This window comes from Myotis daubentonii, chromosome 11 (genome assembly GCF_963259705.1).
Source record: "Myotis daubentonii chromosome 11, mMyoDau2.1, whole genome shotgun sequence".
Taxonomy (NCBI): Eukaryota; Metazoa; Chordata; class Mammalia; order Chiroptera; family Vespertilionidae; genus Myotis; species Myotis daubentonii.
This window is the reverse complement of record NC_081850.1, coordinates 64,865,730-64,879,941: the sequence shown is the minus strand read 5'-3', so window position 1 is coordinate 64,879,941 and position 14,212 is coordinate 64,865,730. Positions and strand designations below refer to the sequence as shown.

Sequence of the window (14,212 nt, the reverse complement as noted above, 5' to 3'; positions counted from 1 at the left end):
TTCAACATTGCATTCAAAAGACAAAAATTTCATTGTACTTTTTAACATCCCAAAATTTCATCTTTTTTCTACAACTATGATTTAGTAAATATTAGTAAAATAAAAATTTGTAAAATGTTTTTTTTAATTTATGCTTGAATTTCCTTTTTGAAGAGTAAGCAGGTTAATATGAGAATTTACAAATACTTTGTATTTTCTACATCTTCCTGCTGTAAAGTTTCTTTCACAATTCCCATTCCCCCTCTTCCTACCTCTAAATAAATTCTAATTATGTTGATTAGAAACATTCTAATTATGTTGATAGAAATTTGATCATTTTGATTGAAGATATGTCCCAAACTTTCAAGATGATTTTTTAAACTTTTCATAGACTAAAAAAGGATATAGCAGACTGCCTTCCAAATCAGTAATATCGATGCTATATAGTTGGATATTCAAATGAATACCAAGTTTTTAAAAAAGTTACTTTTTAGTTTATAATTGTTATAGATTATAATCATTATAGAAGTCTTGTTACTAAATTATCATGTTTCCCCTCCATAAATGAAAGCTAATTATAAATGGGGTAGGCTAAGAGATGTTCGTTAAAAATACCAAGGCAAGTGATTACATTTAGAGATTATCCCATCAAATTTCAAAAGAAGTGGCTAAAATCAAGATATAATACTACACAACGAAAAGCAAAAATACACATGCAAAAAAAAAAAAAAAGCCTATTTGAAAACTGGCAGTTTGAAGGTACTTCTAATATAAATTTGTAGTTTTGAAAACAAGGATGTCCTTTCTTAACTCAGCGAAAATGTAGGGTTGTTTTTCTTCCCTAAACTCTATTTATGAACTGGAAGTCAGGATGCTTGGGTTCCCTTGGGTTCCAGTTGTGGCTCTGATTCTAACCAGGTGTGTGCACCTGGCATTCTGCTAACGGCTCTAGGGCTGTCTCCTTCTTCTGTAAAAGAAGAGGACTGGATTAATTTAGATGTTTCTAATACTCTGGCCTAATTAATTTTCTGATCAACGTACTACTCTGACTAATCAATACTCTTGAGTGTAATTCAACTAGGTCATGGTTTACATAAAAACTCAATTTACATGTATTAAAATGCAACCTTTTAAAAAATAATCAGGTCTTTTCCTCAGCTTTGGCAGACCCAATTGGTCAATTTACAAGTAGGATGGACCATAAGACATTTTTATTATCTTTCTTTTCTCTGTTTAGAAAAGTGAAATCAGAGTTGCTGGCAGTTGACCAATATCATCCCCTTTTCTGTTTTTATATTGTTAGAAATACACCGACAGGATGACATGAGCAGTGTATTTCTTCATCCCAGTTATATTCTATGGCAAGGATCTCTTAAAATCATACTAAGTTTCATCACTTTACAGAAGCTACACATCCGTATCCTCTCAGTCAGATCCCAGTGGGGAGAAGCAATGTTTGAATACCATGAATTAAGAAAAAACACACAACTGAGGATGTCCCTGCAAGTGGTGTTTCCAAATAGTAACTGTCTGTATCACACCATATGGTGAATGTGCACAGAGATGTCTTGCATATTTAAAAATGCATTAAAATAATTAAGAACTGGTTAATTCTTTAGCATTCATAACAATTATTTTTCATGATTGAACACTTTAAAAATATTTTACTGCAATAAATTATCATGCACTCCCCATGATATCTCCCCTAGGCCTGGAAAATTATTTCCTTTATTACATGATAGGGAGTTTTTATTTATAGATGATAAGTAGTATAGCTTTTATTTTGGCTAGAAAAATAAAGAAAACCAGTCAGAAAAAGGCTGATTAAAATCAATTAACATATATTGTCTCTAATATATTAAACTGTAGAGATAGTCAAACTAGAAAAGACTGTTTAAAATCAATTAATATATATTGTCTCTAGTATATTAAACTGTGGAGATAGTCAACCTAGAAAAAAATATGAATGGTTTCACAATCTCTAATTCTGAGAAACAAGATAGTATTTCCCCCCCCCCCCCAAAGCTTTGTTTTATAAACAATCGTGATTGATTAAAAAACAAAAAATAAGAAAAACAAAACATTTTACTGAGTATTTTTAATTTTCTGTCACCAAATTTATAGGCGAGACCAAACTCCCTGGCAGACTGGCAACCAATGTTCAATATCTTGAGGATGGCAATATCACTTTTGGGCTTAAGAGAGGTGCTCTTTATGTCTAGAACCTCCCCACTCCTCGTCTGAATTATAAGGAACTCTCTTGAAGTTGGGTTTCTGGTTTATTTGAGAAAAAAAACAAATAGTCACTTTTAAAGATGCAGTTACTTGTGCACGTACACACCCATCTCCATGACAAAGTTAAGTGTTCTATAGAGAGTGGCACCAATTTTTGCTCTCTACTTATGGCCAGGGCAAACAAACTCTGTTGAATGTCCAACCTCACACAAACTCCAGCGATGGGGCCTAAGCCATGTGCTACACACATGCCACGTGATGGCACTGTCCTCAACCATTCGGAGTTGAGTGAATATTGATGGCCTTATCATACAGAAACTTCATGTATAATTTATCGCTTCAGAGGGTCTACAGAAGCACAGCAAATCACTGTGCGAAGAAGCAGCTACAGCAGAAAAGGATTTTGTTTCAGATCCTGATGGTCTTAAGTATTCACTGTAACATGGGCAAACAGCTTGACTTCTCTCATTTCCTCATTCGGAGGCATGATACCTAGCCTCACAGGACCATTGTGAAAATTAAGCGGACCAACTTACATTTTAAGAACTTAATCAATGGTAGTCATTGACAACAATCTACAATACTTCCCTATACATGTGTGCACCTATGTAAACGGCTTGGCCTTCTTATTGATTTTAAAACAGGCTCTATGGAAGATTCTCCAAAAAATACTCAAAGCAACATTATGTCTTTTATAGCAAATCAACATATTCAATGGCTAAATAACATGAGTACAAAGTTTGGGAAGCTATGCAAAACAGTACTGGCATAGAGTTTGTATTTTTAAATTTTTGTTGGCTCTCAAAAATGAAATGACACTTTTATTACAGTATCTTTTATGAATTCTTTGAGAGCAGGGACTACTTATACATCTTCGTACCTCTGTGTCTAGATATTAGGTGCTCAAATTTTTGTTGATAGGACTGTAAATTTTCATCTCAGTGAGGTCATCTGATTTAATGGCATTTGAAATCTCAGCTTCAGGACGCAGACAAGTTAATGCTAACCATGATCTAACTGAAACACCAGAGAACCAATCTATGCTAGAAATTTTGCATATTATTCCTTTGTAGATCAGGAAGTGATTTAACATAGGGAAAGGTGAATTAACATAGGGAAAGTTTAAATTGGAAAAAAACAATATAACAAATAGTTTAAATAGCTGAAGTGTATTTATGAATCACATTCAGACCAGCCATACTAACCAAGAATCTTAAGGATAAGCTCTGTTGGATAAACATCCTGAATACTGTTAACGTCTTCAAATGTTATGGCTTCTAAAAAAATTGCTACAGCCCTGACCGATGTGGCTCAGTTGGTTGGAGCACCATCCTGTGCATCAGAAGGTCTTGGGTTCGATTCCCGGTGGGGGAACATACCCAGGTTGCAGGTTCAATCCCCTATCGGGGCATGTACAGAAGGGGACAGATCAATGTTTCTTTCTCAAATCAATGTCCCTCCCTCGCTGAGATTTATAATTTAAAAAAACAACAAAACTGCTACCATCTATTGTTTTTAATAGCCCGTCACTCACATGAATATAGAAAATTGAATTAGGCAGCTATGTCATCCAAACTGACAGGTGGGCTTGGCATATTTGTTAGAATCACGTGAGGAGGACTAGAAAATTTCTTACATGACATTACACTGACCTTAAAATGTATACGTTACAAACAAAGTTTTAGTGTTTTTATATGAACCATGGGATCACCTGCAAAGGCAGCATGCTCTATTGTAGTGAATACCTGCCGGACAGTTGCACTTTTGCTAAAGCACATAAATGATTTTGGCTGAAATGTCACAGTATGGATATAATTTTTTTTTTTTAAGTAACAGTAACAATAAAAACGGCACCTGGCAGTGTTATGTCCTCAGTATTATTTATACGAAAGCATAAAATGTAGAGGTAGTTGCAGATAATTTTTCACAATTTAACTCAGATTATGATGTGGATTTATGACTCGTATTCAGACCAGCCCTATAACCAAGATACTAATTCGGCTCTATGTCTACTAAGCCGTTCTTCTGAAAACAGTCTTCTAAATCTGCCACAATATTCCTATTTGGTTTCAGTTATCAAAGCAAAAATAAATTTAAAAAAACAAACTGACATTCTCCATTTAACTGTGTTCTAAATGCAAACACAATAGGATTAAACAGGAGAAAGGTTTTAATATTAATACCTCAATCAACACAAACAGAAATCTGAAATTTCCTAGTTCTGTTTTCTCAGTGCATACTGACCACCCCTTCTTCTCATGACAAACTTACTTTGCTGTCTAAAACAGATCAAGAATTTTTTTAAAAATATGTCAATGCAAAAATAAGATGTGCAATCACATTTTAACTGTTCTTTACAGAAAGCATTTCCTTAAATATGAGAAGCACCCTATGTAAAAATATCCATATTTTTTAAAAAGCTATTTTACAGTAGGCTGTCCTGTTGTATGTGTGGACCAGTTATAAATTAACTGTTTTTGTAAAGGGAACTGGGAGAAAGAGACCCACGGTTCAAAATGAACAGAAGAGGAGGGACTAGGGGACGGAGCATGCCACCGGGAAGGGTAATTCAGCACCCTTGGAGGCTGGGAAGACACTGTCCCCACATCTGACTCAAATCACTGGAAACTATGAGTTGGAACTAAGAAAGGTAAATAGAAAAACTCTGGCGTCAGATGACAGACAGTACCATTTCCTTAGCTATAATCTAACTGATTTGACTTGATCGTAACATAAAATGAAGCTAACTCACCTACCTTTCAAAGTTGTTGCAAGGATTAAGATAATAAACATACAAATAAATACGTATATGTTGAAAGGTCTGAGGAAATATTTACCAAAAATGTTAACAGTGATTATTTCTGGCTAGCAGACATACAGATATATATAAAATGCATATCTGTATTTCCTAACTTTCATACAATGAGTAACTATTTCTTGTGTAACTGATGCACACAAGTCACTCAGCACAGTGCTGGCACACATATTGGATTAAAATCGGTGCCTATCAGCATTATTAATACAAAAAATAAAGCAAGGTATCATCTGCCCTTCCTTCTTGTTTTTGGATGCCTCTCTACGGAGGAAAAGAAGTTGATTTCTGCCACACAAAGTCCATGACAGACTTCCCACTCCTGAGTCCATGGAAAGGTCACAGATTAGAGGAATGGATGGATCTTTATGTGCTTGTGACTTAGTGCTGGAAAGAGCTGCCCAGCAATGGGAAAGCTCAGCAAAGCAAATCAAAACAAAATTTGTCCTGGTCATATAATAAATTAATGCATAAAATACCAGCTATCTTCCCAGCTAACTGAATTTAGGAGGTTGCCTCAAAGAACAAACATTCCCAGATCCAACAAAGCAATTAAGATTTGCATTTTTTTTGTTATTAATTATATAGGATAGAAACCTAGTTCAACTTTATTGTCTGAATGGATTTTATTTTTGAAGTACCTAAACTAATTATTCACCATAGGCTTCAAGACTTGAAAATAAAGATCTTGGAAAAACTACCACAAAGAGCTGTTTAACCAAAATTATTATTATTATAATTGCAGGATACTGCAGATAAATACATTTGTATCTACTGTAGAAGAAATTTTGCACATTTTCAAGAATGCTTTGAATTCCGCTAAATCTGCTACCTAAAACGAGTGTCGATATTCCTTTGATCTCAGCTACAGAGTCCAATAATCCCCTAGGGAAAAGATAGTGAAGTTAATGCTTATAAATAAATAATTCAAGAGGGATTTGAGCTTTGAAGAGAATGAGGTTTTTTTTTGTTGTCTTAACTAGTGCTTCTAGATCTTCAGTAAGACTTTCCTACTCTCTACCTTCTCTTTATGCTTGATATAAAATATAATGCTTGGGAACATTTTCAAAGCTTCGGTAGTTTTAAATTGCTTATAAATCTGATCATCAAATTTCATTTACAGTAATTTCCTAGGGAACAAAAGAATTCCATCCAGGTTTAAGCATAATAGTAAAAATGAGCCATGTAACAGTCTATTTTGCTGCAATATGGGACTTTGCATATTATTTTAAAGTTATATATGTTCCAAAAAGAATGGCACCTTTATTCTCTCCTTCTACTTCCCTTGCCCCCCAAAGGAAAGAACTGTTAGCTAAGCTTCTAAGTTTTCATACATTGCAAAAAAAACGAGGCACAGAAACTAAAATTCTAATTAAGCAAAAAATATATATATATATATCTACACTAATAAAAGAGAAAAATGGTAATTGGCGTACGACGATACCCTTTTCATTGGCTAATCAGGGCTATATGCAAATTAACTACCAACTAAGATTGGCAGTTAACTGCCAACAAGATGGCGGTTAATTTGCATATGTAGGCACAATGCAGGGAGGCAAAAGGGAAAGCAGGAAGAAGCCCCCTGCCACTGACAGTGATCGGAAACCCAGGGGGGAGCTAAGAGCTGGGGGGCAGGGCAAAGGCGGCCCCATGATCGGAGAATCAGGTGCCTTTGCCACCCTGGTCAGTGATAGCAGGAAGTAGGGGTGGAGCCAGCGATGGGAGCTGGGCACGGTCGAAGCTGGCAGTCCCGGGAGCTAGGGGTCCCTTGCCTGGGCCTAAAGCGAAGCCCACGATCGTGAGGCCGCTGCAGCTGTGGGTCCCCGCTGCCCGGGCCGGACGCCTAGGCCAGAGGCGTCAGGCCTGGGCAAGGGGCCGATCCTGTGATTGGAGGGTGATGGGGGTCAATGCCTGAGGGCTCCCAGTATGTGAGAGGGGGCAGGCTGGGCTGAGGGATACTCCCCCCCACACACACCCAGTGCACGAATTTCGTGCACCGGGCCCCTAGTATATATATAATTTAATGTTGAGTTTATTATCAACACTTTCATATTCTGGATCTGACTGAATGCAATTTTGTGTAAGCAGTAAAGTTAGTGTTATCTCCTCCTGATTAATAGAGAATATTAAAAATTAAATAAATAAAGTCATTTATTAAGGAGACTAACAATGAGCCGTGAGGTGAGGAGGAAAAGCAGGAGTTGAGGACACAAGCGTCTAAGGATGACTCTGTTTCCTTTTTGACAGTTTTTTTGAAAAACGTAATCCCTTCTCTACTTTGTGTTGCCTGAGAGCCACTATGGTTTTATAAAATTCTGTAACAGTAATTACATGTAATCACCCACAGGGACATTTGTTTGAAGCCTATAAATACTATGTTCGTAATACTAAACTATCTCCCTTGCTTATTTGTAAAAAGAAAAATATATTATATATTCTTATAAAGTTAACACTGAGGGCAGAGGAAAAGGAACGAGAAGCAGTGTAGAGTCACAGTTTCTCCGAACACAGTAACCACACCGGGGTCTGGCTCAGGCCGCCTGGTCAAGCAGTGTCTGAGGAAGAGTCATAGGAGGCAGAGACGATGAAGTTGCTGCTGTTGGGGTGCCCGGCCACCGACTGGGCGGCCTGCTGGCTCAGACTGTTACAGATCAGCACCAGCTGGTTGCTCTGGGCCTCGGACAAGGTGCTGCAGCTCTGATACACACTGAAGTTGGTTTTCCTACCGGGGATGTTGCCCTTCTCGCACATGGTCTTCACCATCTTGGCCAGCTTGTTCTTGCCGAGCGCCTGGCAGTTGTACCAATGCAGAGCCGCCAAGTTCACGACCGGCTTGATGGACAAGTAGAAAGGGGCATCCTCGTAGCGCATGGCTGGCGGCCGCCGCTGGGCATACTCCTTGTAGTCCTGGATGGGGCACGTCTGCGGGGCGTGCTGGGTGGCATACACACGGGAGTCCGTCCCCCCTCTCTTGGTTTTGGCATTCAGGTCGCCGGTGTCTTGACCCATCCACTCTAAGTATTCCAGCCCCGTTTCTGTGACCCGGAGCCGGATATCACCCCACTTCAAGGTAGATCCATGGAAGCCTGTGCAATGCCCAAAAGCCTTTGTGTTGTTGAGCCAGACGAGGTTGAGCAGGCCCTCGGGGTTGTAGCGGCTTAGCAGTCCCCTTTTCCGCAGGATGAGCTCATCGGCAAAGGTGAGCTTCATGGACTTGTGTGGCTTATTTCCCTTTCCTTTGCAGCGGAGTTCAATCTGCTTCTGCTTCAGGGCCTCCTGGGAACGCTTGAATTCCTTATCCCTGGTGATACTGTAGCCATACCTGTGCTCTTTTAGGTACCGTTCGAGTCCACACTGGTAATTGGCCAAGCTGTTGGGTTCGTATTCGGACCCATCCTTCTGCCTGGCATCTACAAAGAAAGAGGCAAGGTAGGCATCCAGCTCCTTGCAAGGGATGACATAGATCTCTCTTGTTTCCGAAGGGTACTTGGAGATGAGGAACTCGCGGAAATTGCGGAGCGCAGTCTGCGTGCTCCGGATGGTTTTCTCATTCTGCTCTCTGCTGAGCTCAGCTGCTCTTTCATCCTGGTCTGCAACAAATTGGGGAGGGGAGGGATAGAGAGGGTGTTGATGAGTTCAGACAATGCACTTTCTACTCTGAAATAAAGTTTCCTTTTATAATGAAAAGGGAAAGAAGGGATCAATTTTACAGAGGTCACTGATAAATGTGACTTATATACCTGTTGCATTGTAATAGCCAAGTGTTATATTCACAAGTGATGTACCAGACAAAAGTATGGCCCTTTGCAATCAAAATGAGCATCTTGTATCATTAGCACATAGTTTAGTGCGTGAAGGTTTGTGGAAAGAGTGAGATCAGAGGCTGCCTTTGTTTTAGGAAACATGTGAGACATTTAGGAGAACTTGAATTGGTAAGGTTGCTCAGCGAAAGGAAATCTTTGTAATCACCACATACAACAGTAAAAATAAATTTTCTAATAAATAAAATTTTATTCATAAAACACACTCCTTTTTGTGTTACTGTACACATTTATAAACGATCATGTTATTTTAAAATGACAGTCCTAAGGTATAATTGCCAAAATCCTCATAACTTTATAAAATGAATTAAAATTCACTAAACTAGCAAATTAGACTTTATTTTATAGGCACATTTTTGAGATCACATTTCCAAAATTCAAATATACAAAGTATATTTTATGCTTCATTGGACTAAACTTTCAGTTATGCTAATTCCATTTGAAATTGTTTCTATATCAACAGTAAAGATGTGTATAAAAACGTGTCTCTTTCCATCAAAAAGATGGAAGCCACAGGCTACATGGAACCTTTATCACGCTGGCTTCCTTTACTGTTTACATGTAAAGCCAAAGAGGCCAGCACATCTGTTTATTTTGGCCGCCTTGTTCAAATATCGATCACAGCGGTCTTCAAACTTCAAATAAAGGCTTTCTAAGAAATAAACATTCACAGAAAACTTTGGGGAATAAAAGATCCAGCTCCTCAACTTTCCCATGGAATCTTTTCTAAAACGTATGTGTCTGAAATGAAGGCTGAGTTTGCACATGTTGCTATCTCAAATCTACCATGGTACATACACTGGGGCGTAAAAGACTTTGCGAGGCCAAACACAATTTATAAATTGGTGATTAAGTTCGTAATGTTTCTTGTCCTCTGTCTTATCCATATCCTAAATAGGTGAAATATACCACGAGAAACAGGGTGATTGGGCCTAAATTGTGTTCTGAATTCAGGACTTTTGAAAGGGGCTATTTATAGGCCAGTGAGGTTGATTCTTTTAATCCTATGAGATACTGATCCTATTTGCGGTCAATCTCATCTTCATTTTATATAATATTCAATATTTTCTACCTCCTTTTTACAAAAATACTCGAATTAAAACTAACATTGAAAACCTTAGGGTGTCCATTTAAGAATGAGTGGGTGGTATTCAGTTTCTCAAAGTTCTTTTCAAGGGTATGCGAATAAAATAAAATAATTTTTTAAAAATATATTTTATTGATTTCTTAGAGAGGAAGGGAGAGGGATAGAGAGTTAGAAACATTGATGAGAGAGAAACATCGATCAGCTGCCTCCTGCACACCCACTACTGGGGATATGCCCGCAACCACGGTACATGCCCTTGACTGAAATCGAACCTGGGACCCTTCCGTCCGTAGGCCAATGCTCTATCCACTGAGCCAAACCGGTTAGGGCCGAATAAAAGAATTTAAGTCTGTTGAACTTAAGCATCATTAGTTGGTATCCTCTAAGTAGAAGGGATGAGTGACCTTGGTTCTTTGAATGAGTGATCACTTATTTCTTGCTGTACCATACACAAGAACCTTAATATTTATTAAATCTTACTCTAGGCTTTTCAAAAGGAGAAGCCATCCATAAAATCTAGTATAGGTATCCCCCCTTTTTGAAAGTCTGCATGATGCCACTTCACTTCTGCGGAAGACCTAGCACCTGTTTTTTGCTAATGAAATCTGAAGAGGATTTTCACTGTTGCAAAAGTAGCATTCAGTGTTGGTTTTGCAATGAGCTGTTACAGAAGCAGCACAAACTCTGAACAGCTAGCGTAATCCCACCAAGCTTCTTCCCTGGGAACTATACTCAGCATCTCAGCATCCAGCTGCCACAGCACTGAACTGTGTCTGAGCATCTGCGCTATGTTTCTCGATTGATTTTGTGCATCCTTTAGCAAGATGTGTCCTAAGGTATAAGAAAGGCCAAGAGAGCTTGTCGGGTTGAAATGATGAGCATGAAACTGGGCACAAGTTAAGATCTTCAATCATGGTGAATGAAATAAGGACATATAAGTCAATGGTAAGTGTTTATTCACTCTACGCCATTTTGGTTTAAGACAATTTTTATTGGAATGCTCTATGGGAGAAATATGCACAGTGAAATGGGTCTGAAAAAACCCAAGGGTCTGTGACTTGAAGGGGGGCCGCAGGAGGAGCCCCAGCACTGGCTCAGGAACTCTTATGGAGACCCTGGGTAAGGTTTTTACAGACCAACTTCCTGTACTTATTTACATAGTCTTCATGGCCCATTAATCTAATTATTATCTCCCTTGTTAGGAGATGGGATGGGAAAACATAATTAGAGCAGTATCTTGTCTTCTCACTTAATTTGAGATTTAGGTTACATTTTTTTTTGATTTATGTTAGATTTAAATTCAGATCCATTTGCTTCTATTGCTATAGCACTCAACAGAAAATAAACTCAGCTATCACACTCCTTTTATGATTTTATGAAAGTAATACATCTGAAGCAATAAAACACATTTCTCGATGTTTAACTTATTTATTATTTTCATTTAAGAGTATTTGGTATTCTCACTAGCTAGAGAAAACAAATGATATTCAAATTCTCCTTATAAATCACTAAATGATAAATCCATCAGCTTACTAAATAAAAATATATTTTAAATTTGGAAAGTAAAAGAAAAGGTAAAAAGAAATCTGGTGAGTAGATTTACATTTATGAAGCTGCAGCTGGAATGAATATTTAATCCACATGTGTGGGTACCCACGGTGCCCCCTAGCATTTCAAGACCAGTGGGGTGTAGTCAAAGGTAAGTCCCTGATGGTTCTGAAGATTCCATCATAACTAGACGAGATGACTATTACACATAAAACTAATTTTAAAAAGACCATACATGGCTGTATAATTAGGAATAGAGTTTGTGGCTCTAGTCTAGATCATATAGGAATTCAGAAAGAAAAAAGATTGAAGTCAAATAGAGCTTGAGCGAGGTATTAAAGGATGGGTACCGTTTGGCTAATTAGGATAGGAAGGTAGGGCATTCCAGGAAGAAACTGCATGAGCAAAGGGAAAGAGATGAGAAGGAATCTGGCTTATGCTTATGAGGACTGTAAAACCTCTATCCTGGTTTGGGGATGGGAGAAGGGTTGGAGCGGGGAATAAAGCTAGACCAGTAGGATGACCACACGGAGAGTTGTACATAGTCATTATAAATATAACACCAGAAAGAGGAGACTGGATATTTTAAGTGCAAAGAACCTCTAAATGCCATGAAAAAGCTGATTTTGGGGAGAGAAAAATCAATACCCCAATTTTCTACCTTCGACATTCTTTATTCCCCTTATTTTGTTATTTTCTTCCACATACCTACTGCCATATGACATACTTTACATGTTTACTTGATAACCTGCTTAGCATATGTCTCTCCCGAGTGGGCTGTGAGCTCCGTAGGAGCCAGGACTACACAGCTTTATTCAAGGTCTGGAAAAGCACTCGAGAATGTAGCATTCATTAAAAATGTGTCGACTGAATTAACACAGAAGCTGACAGGAAAGTTACTGGGATAACTCTGTGTGTGTAATTACACAATTCACTTTAGACCATTTAGAAAGGATTAAACAACAATCAGTGGCATAAAATTAAACTTTGGGACTCACAAGCATGAGCTCAGTCACTTTGTTAAGGCTCTTCAGAGAGTTGCCTTGGTCAGGGCAGGTGATGTGGACATCTGTAGTAACGGTACAGAATGGCTTATGAGGCCCCTGGAAGCTTTTCGCTGGGCTAATTCTCCAGCAAATAAAGACTTATCAGCCATCGCACAAATTGCTCCAAGACAGTATCTTTATCTCACTCTTAGGACGAGGAAAAAAATAATAATACTTTAATAAAAGTCCATACTAGAATTAATATATCCATAAAATCAAGTGTACCTCCCTCCCCTCAATCCTGACCTCCACTTTAAAAAGAGATTATACTGCCTGGCTGGTGTGGCTCAGTGGCTGAGCACTGACCCATGAACAAGGAGGTCAGGGTTTGATTCTTGGTCGGGGCACATGCTGGACAGTGGGCTCCATCCTCAGTGGGGGGCCTGCAGGAGGCAGCCGATCAATGATTCTCATCAGCATTGATGTGTCTCTCTATCCTTCTCCCTTCCTCTCTCTGAAATCAATGAAAATATTTTTTAAACTATTCAAACAATAAATAAATAAAAACAGATTATACTGACATTATGGTGTCACCTATTAGGTACTTAACTTCTTCCATACATATATTCATTTGAAAGATGTTTTCTTATGACTCTTTCTAGGTTCAAAGAAAATAATCTTGGTATTAAAAAACACACACACAACAACCCTGGTTGGTCATCTCAGGAAATAGGCCAACTTCAATTTTATTTGTCTGGGGTTACAAGAATCGTATTTGCCAACATTCTTATTTCATTTTTTAGAACAGCAATAGTTCCTAACCTCTACAATTTATTAAAAAAATAATGAGCTAGATTTACTTTAAAAGTGAAAAACGAATTTATATATAAACCTTATAACTACCATAAAATACATTTTAAAATCAGTGTCTTCTTTCTCCTTTAAACACACAACTCCTTGCACATTCTTATGTTTTCTCCTAAACTTTAAAACACAGGCTAGCTTTCTAGGATTGTTAAGGTCGCTAATTGAAGCCAGACTTGCATGCTATTATAGCTATCTGACCAGCAAATTATTTTTATGCTCGATTAATCTTTTCCAACAGTGGGCATAAAACACATTTCCTACATCAACATTCAGGAGCATGAAAATGCAGAACAATAGTACCAGTTAGTGCAGTATGATTCTTGATAGTGCTTTTCACTGAAGCAGAAATCACTTAAACAAACATTAGTCATCTGCTCATTTCTCCTGGTTGTATGTTATGTGACTCTACAGCATCTGGAAAATTTTCTCCTTAATAGAAATTTAGCTATCAAATACAGCACAAAAATTACCAATAATATTAAACAAATAAAGAATAGGGGAACAACCACCACCACCACCCTTCTCTGCCCTGGCTGGTGTGGCTCAGTTGGTTGGGCTTCATCGTAGGCACCAAAAGGTTGCCGGTTGGATTCCTAGTCAGGGCACATGCCTGGATTGTGGGTTCAATCCCCGTGTAGGGGACATGCAGGAGGCAGCCAATTAATGTTTCCCAAGCTCGCTCTCTTTTAAAAAAATCAATTAAAAATAAACCCTTCTACTCCCCATGCATATTCAGTTACCTCTATTTATGAACTGAATTGCCGGGAGCCGGTCCATCCTTGCTGTTTCAAGGGACCTGGCATATATGGCATACTGTTCTTAATATGTTTGCTCCCCTTAGCGCTGTGTGTTTTAACCAAGGTCACCTCTCCGAGAA

General features: G+C 38.3%; 1 protein-coding gene across 4 annotated transcripts in view; it reads right to left on the bottom strand.

Annotated features, from left to right (window-relative positions):
- The window catches only part of KIAA1958 (KIAA1958 ortholog), an 89,824-nt gene that overhangs the window by 18,057 nt on the left and 57,555 nt on the right, over positions 1-14,212 (bottom strand). For 2 of the 4 annotated variants that reach the window (XM_059657665.1, XM_059657666.1), the window contains exon 3: positions 7,041-8,616. The exons of 1 other annotated variant lie outside the window; for it this stretch is intronic. In XM_059657665.1, the coding sequence (XP_059513648.1) occupies positions 7,571-8,616 (1,046 nt within the window). In that variant the 3' untranslated portion in view covers positions 7,041-7,570. Of the gene's footprint in view, positions 1-7,040; positions 8,617-14,212 lie in introns of those variants that run through there. One more of the 4 variants, XM_059657668.1, reaches the window with a different exon arrangement.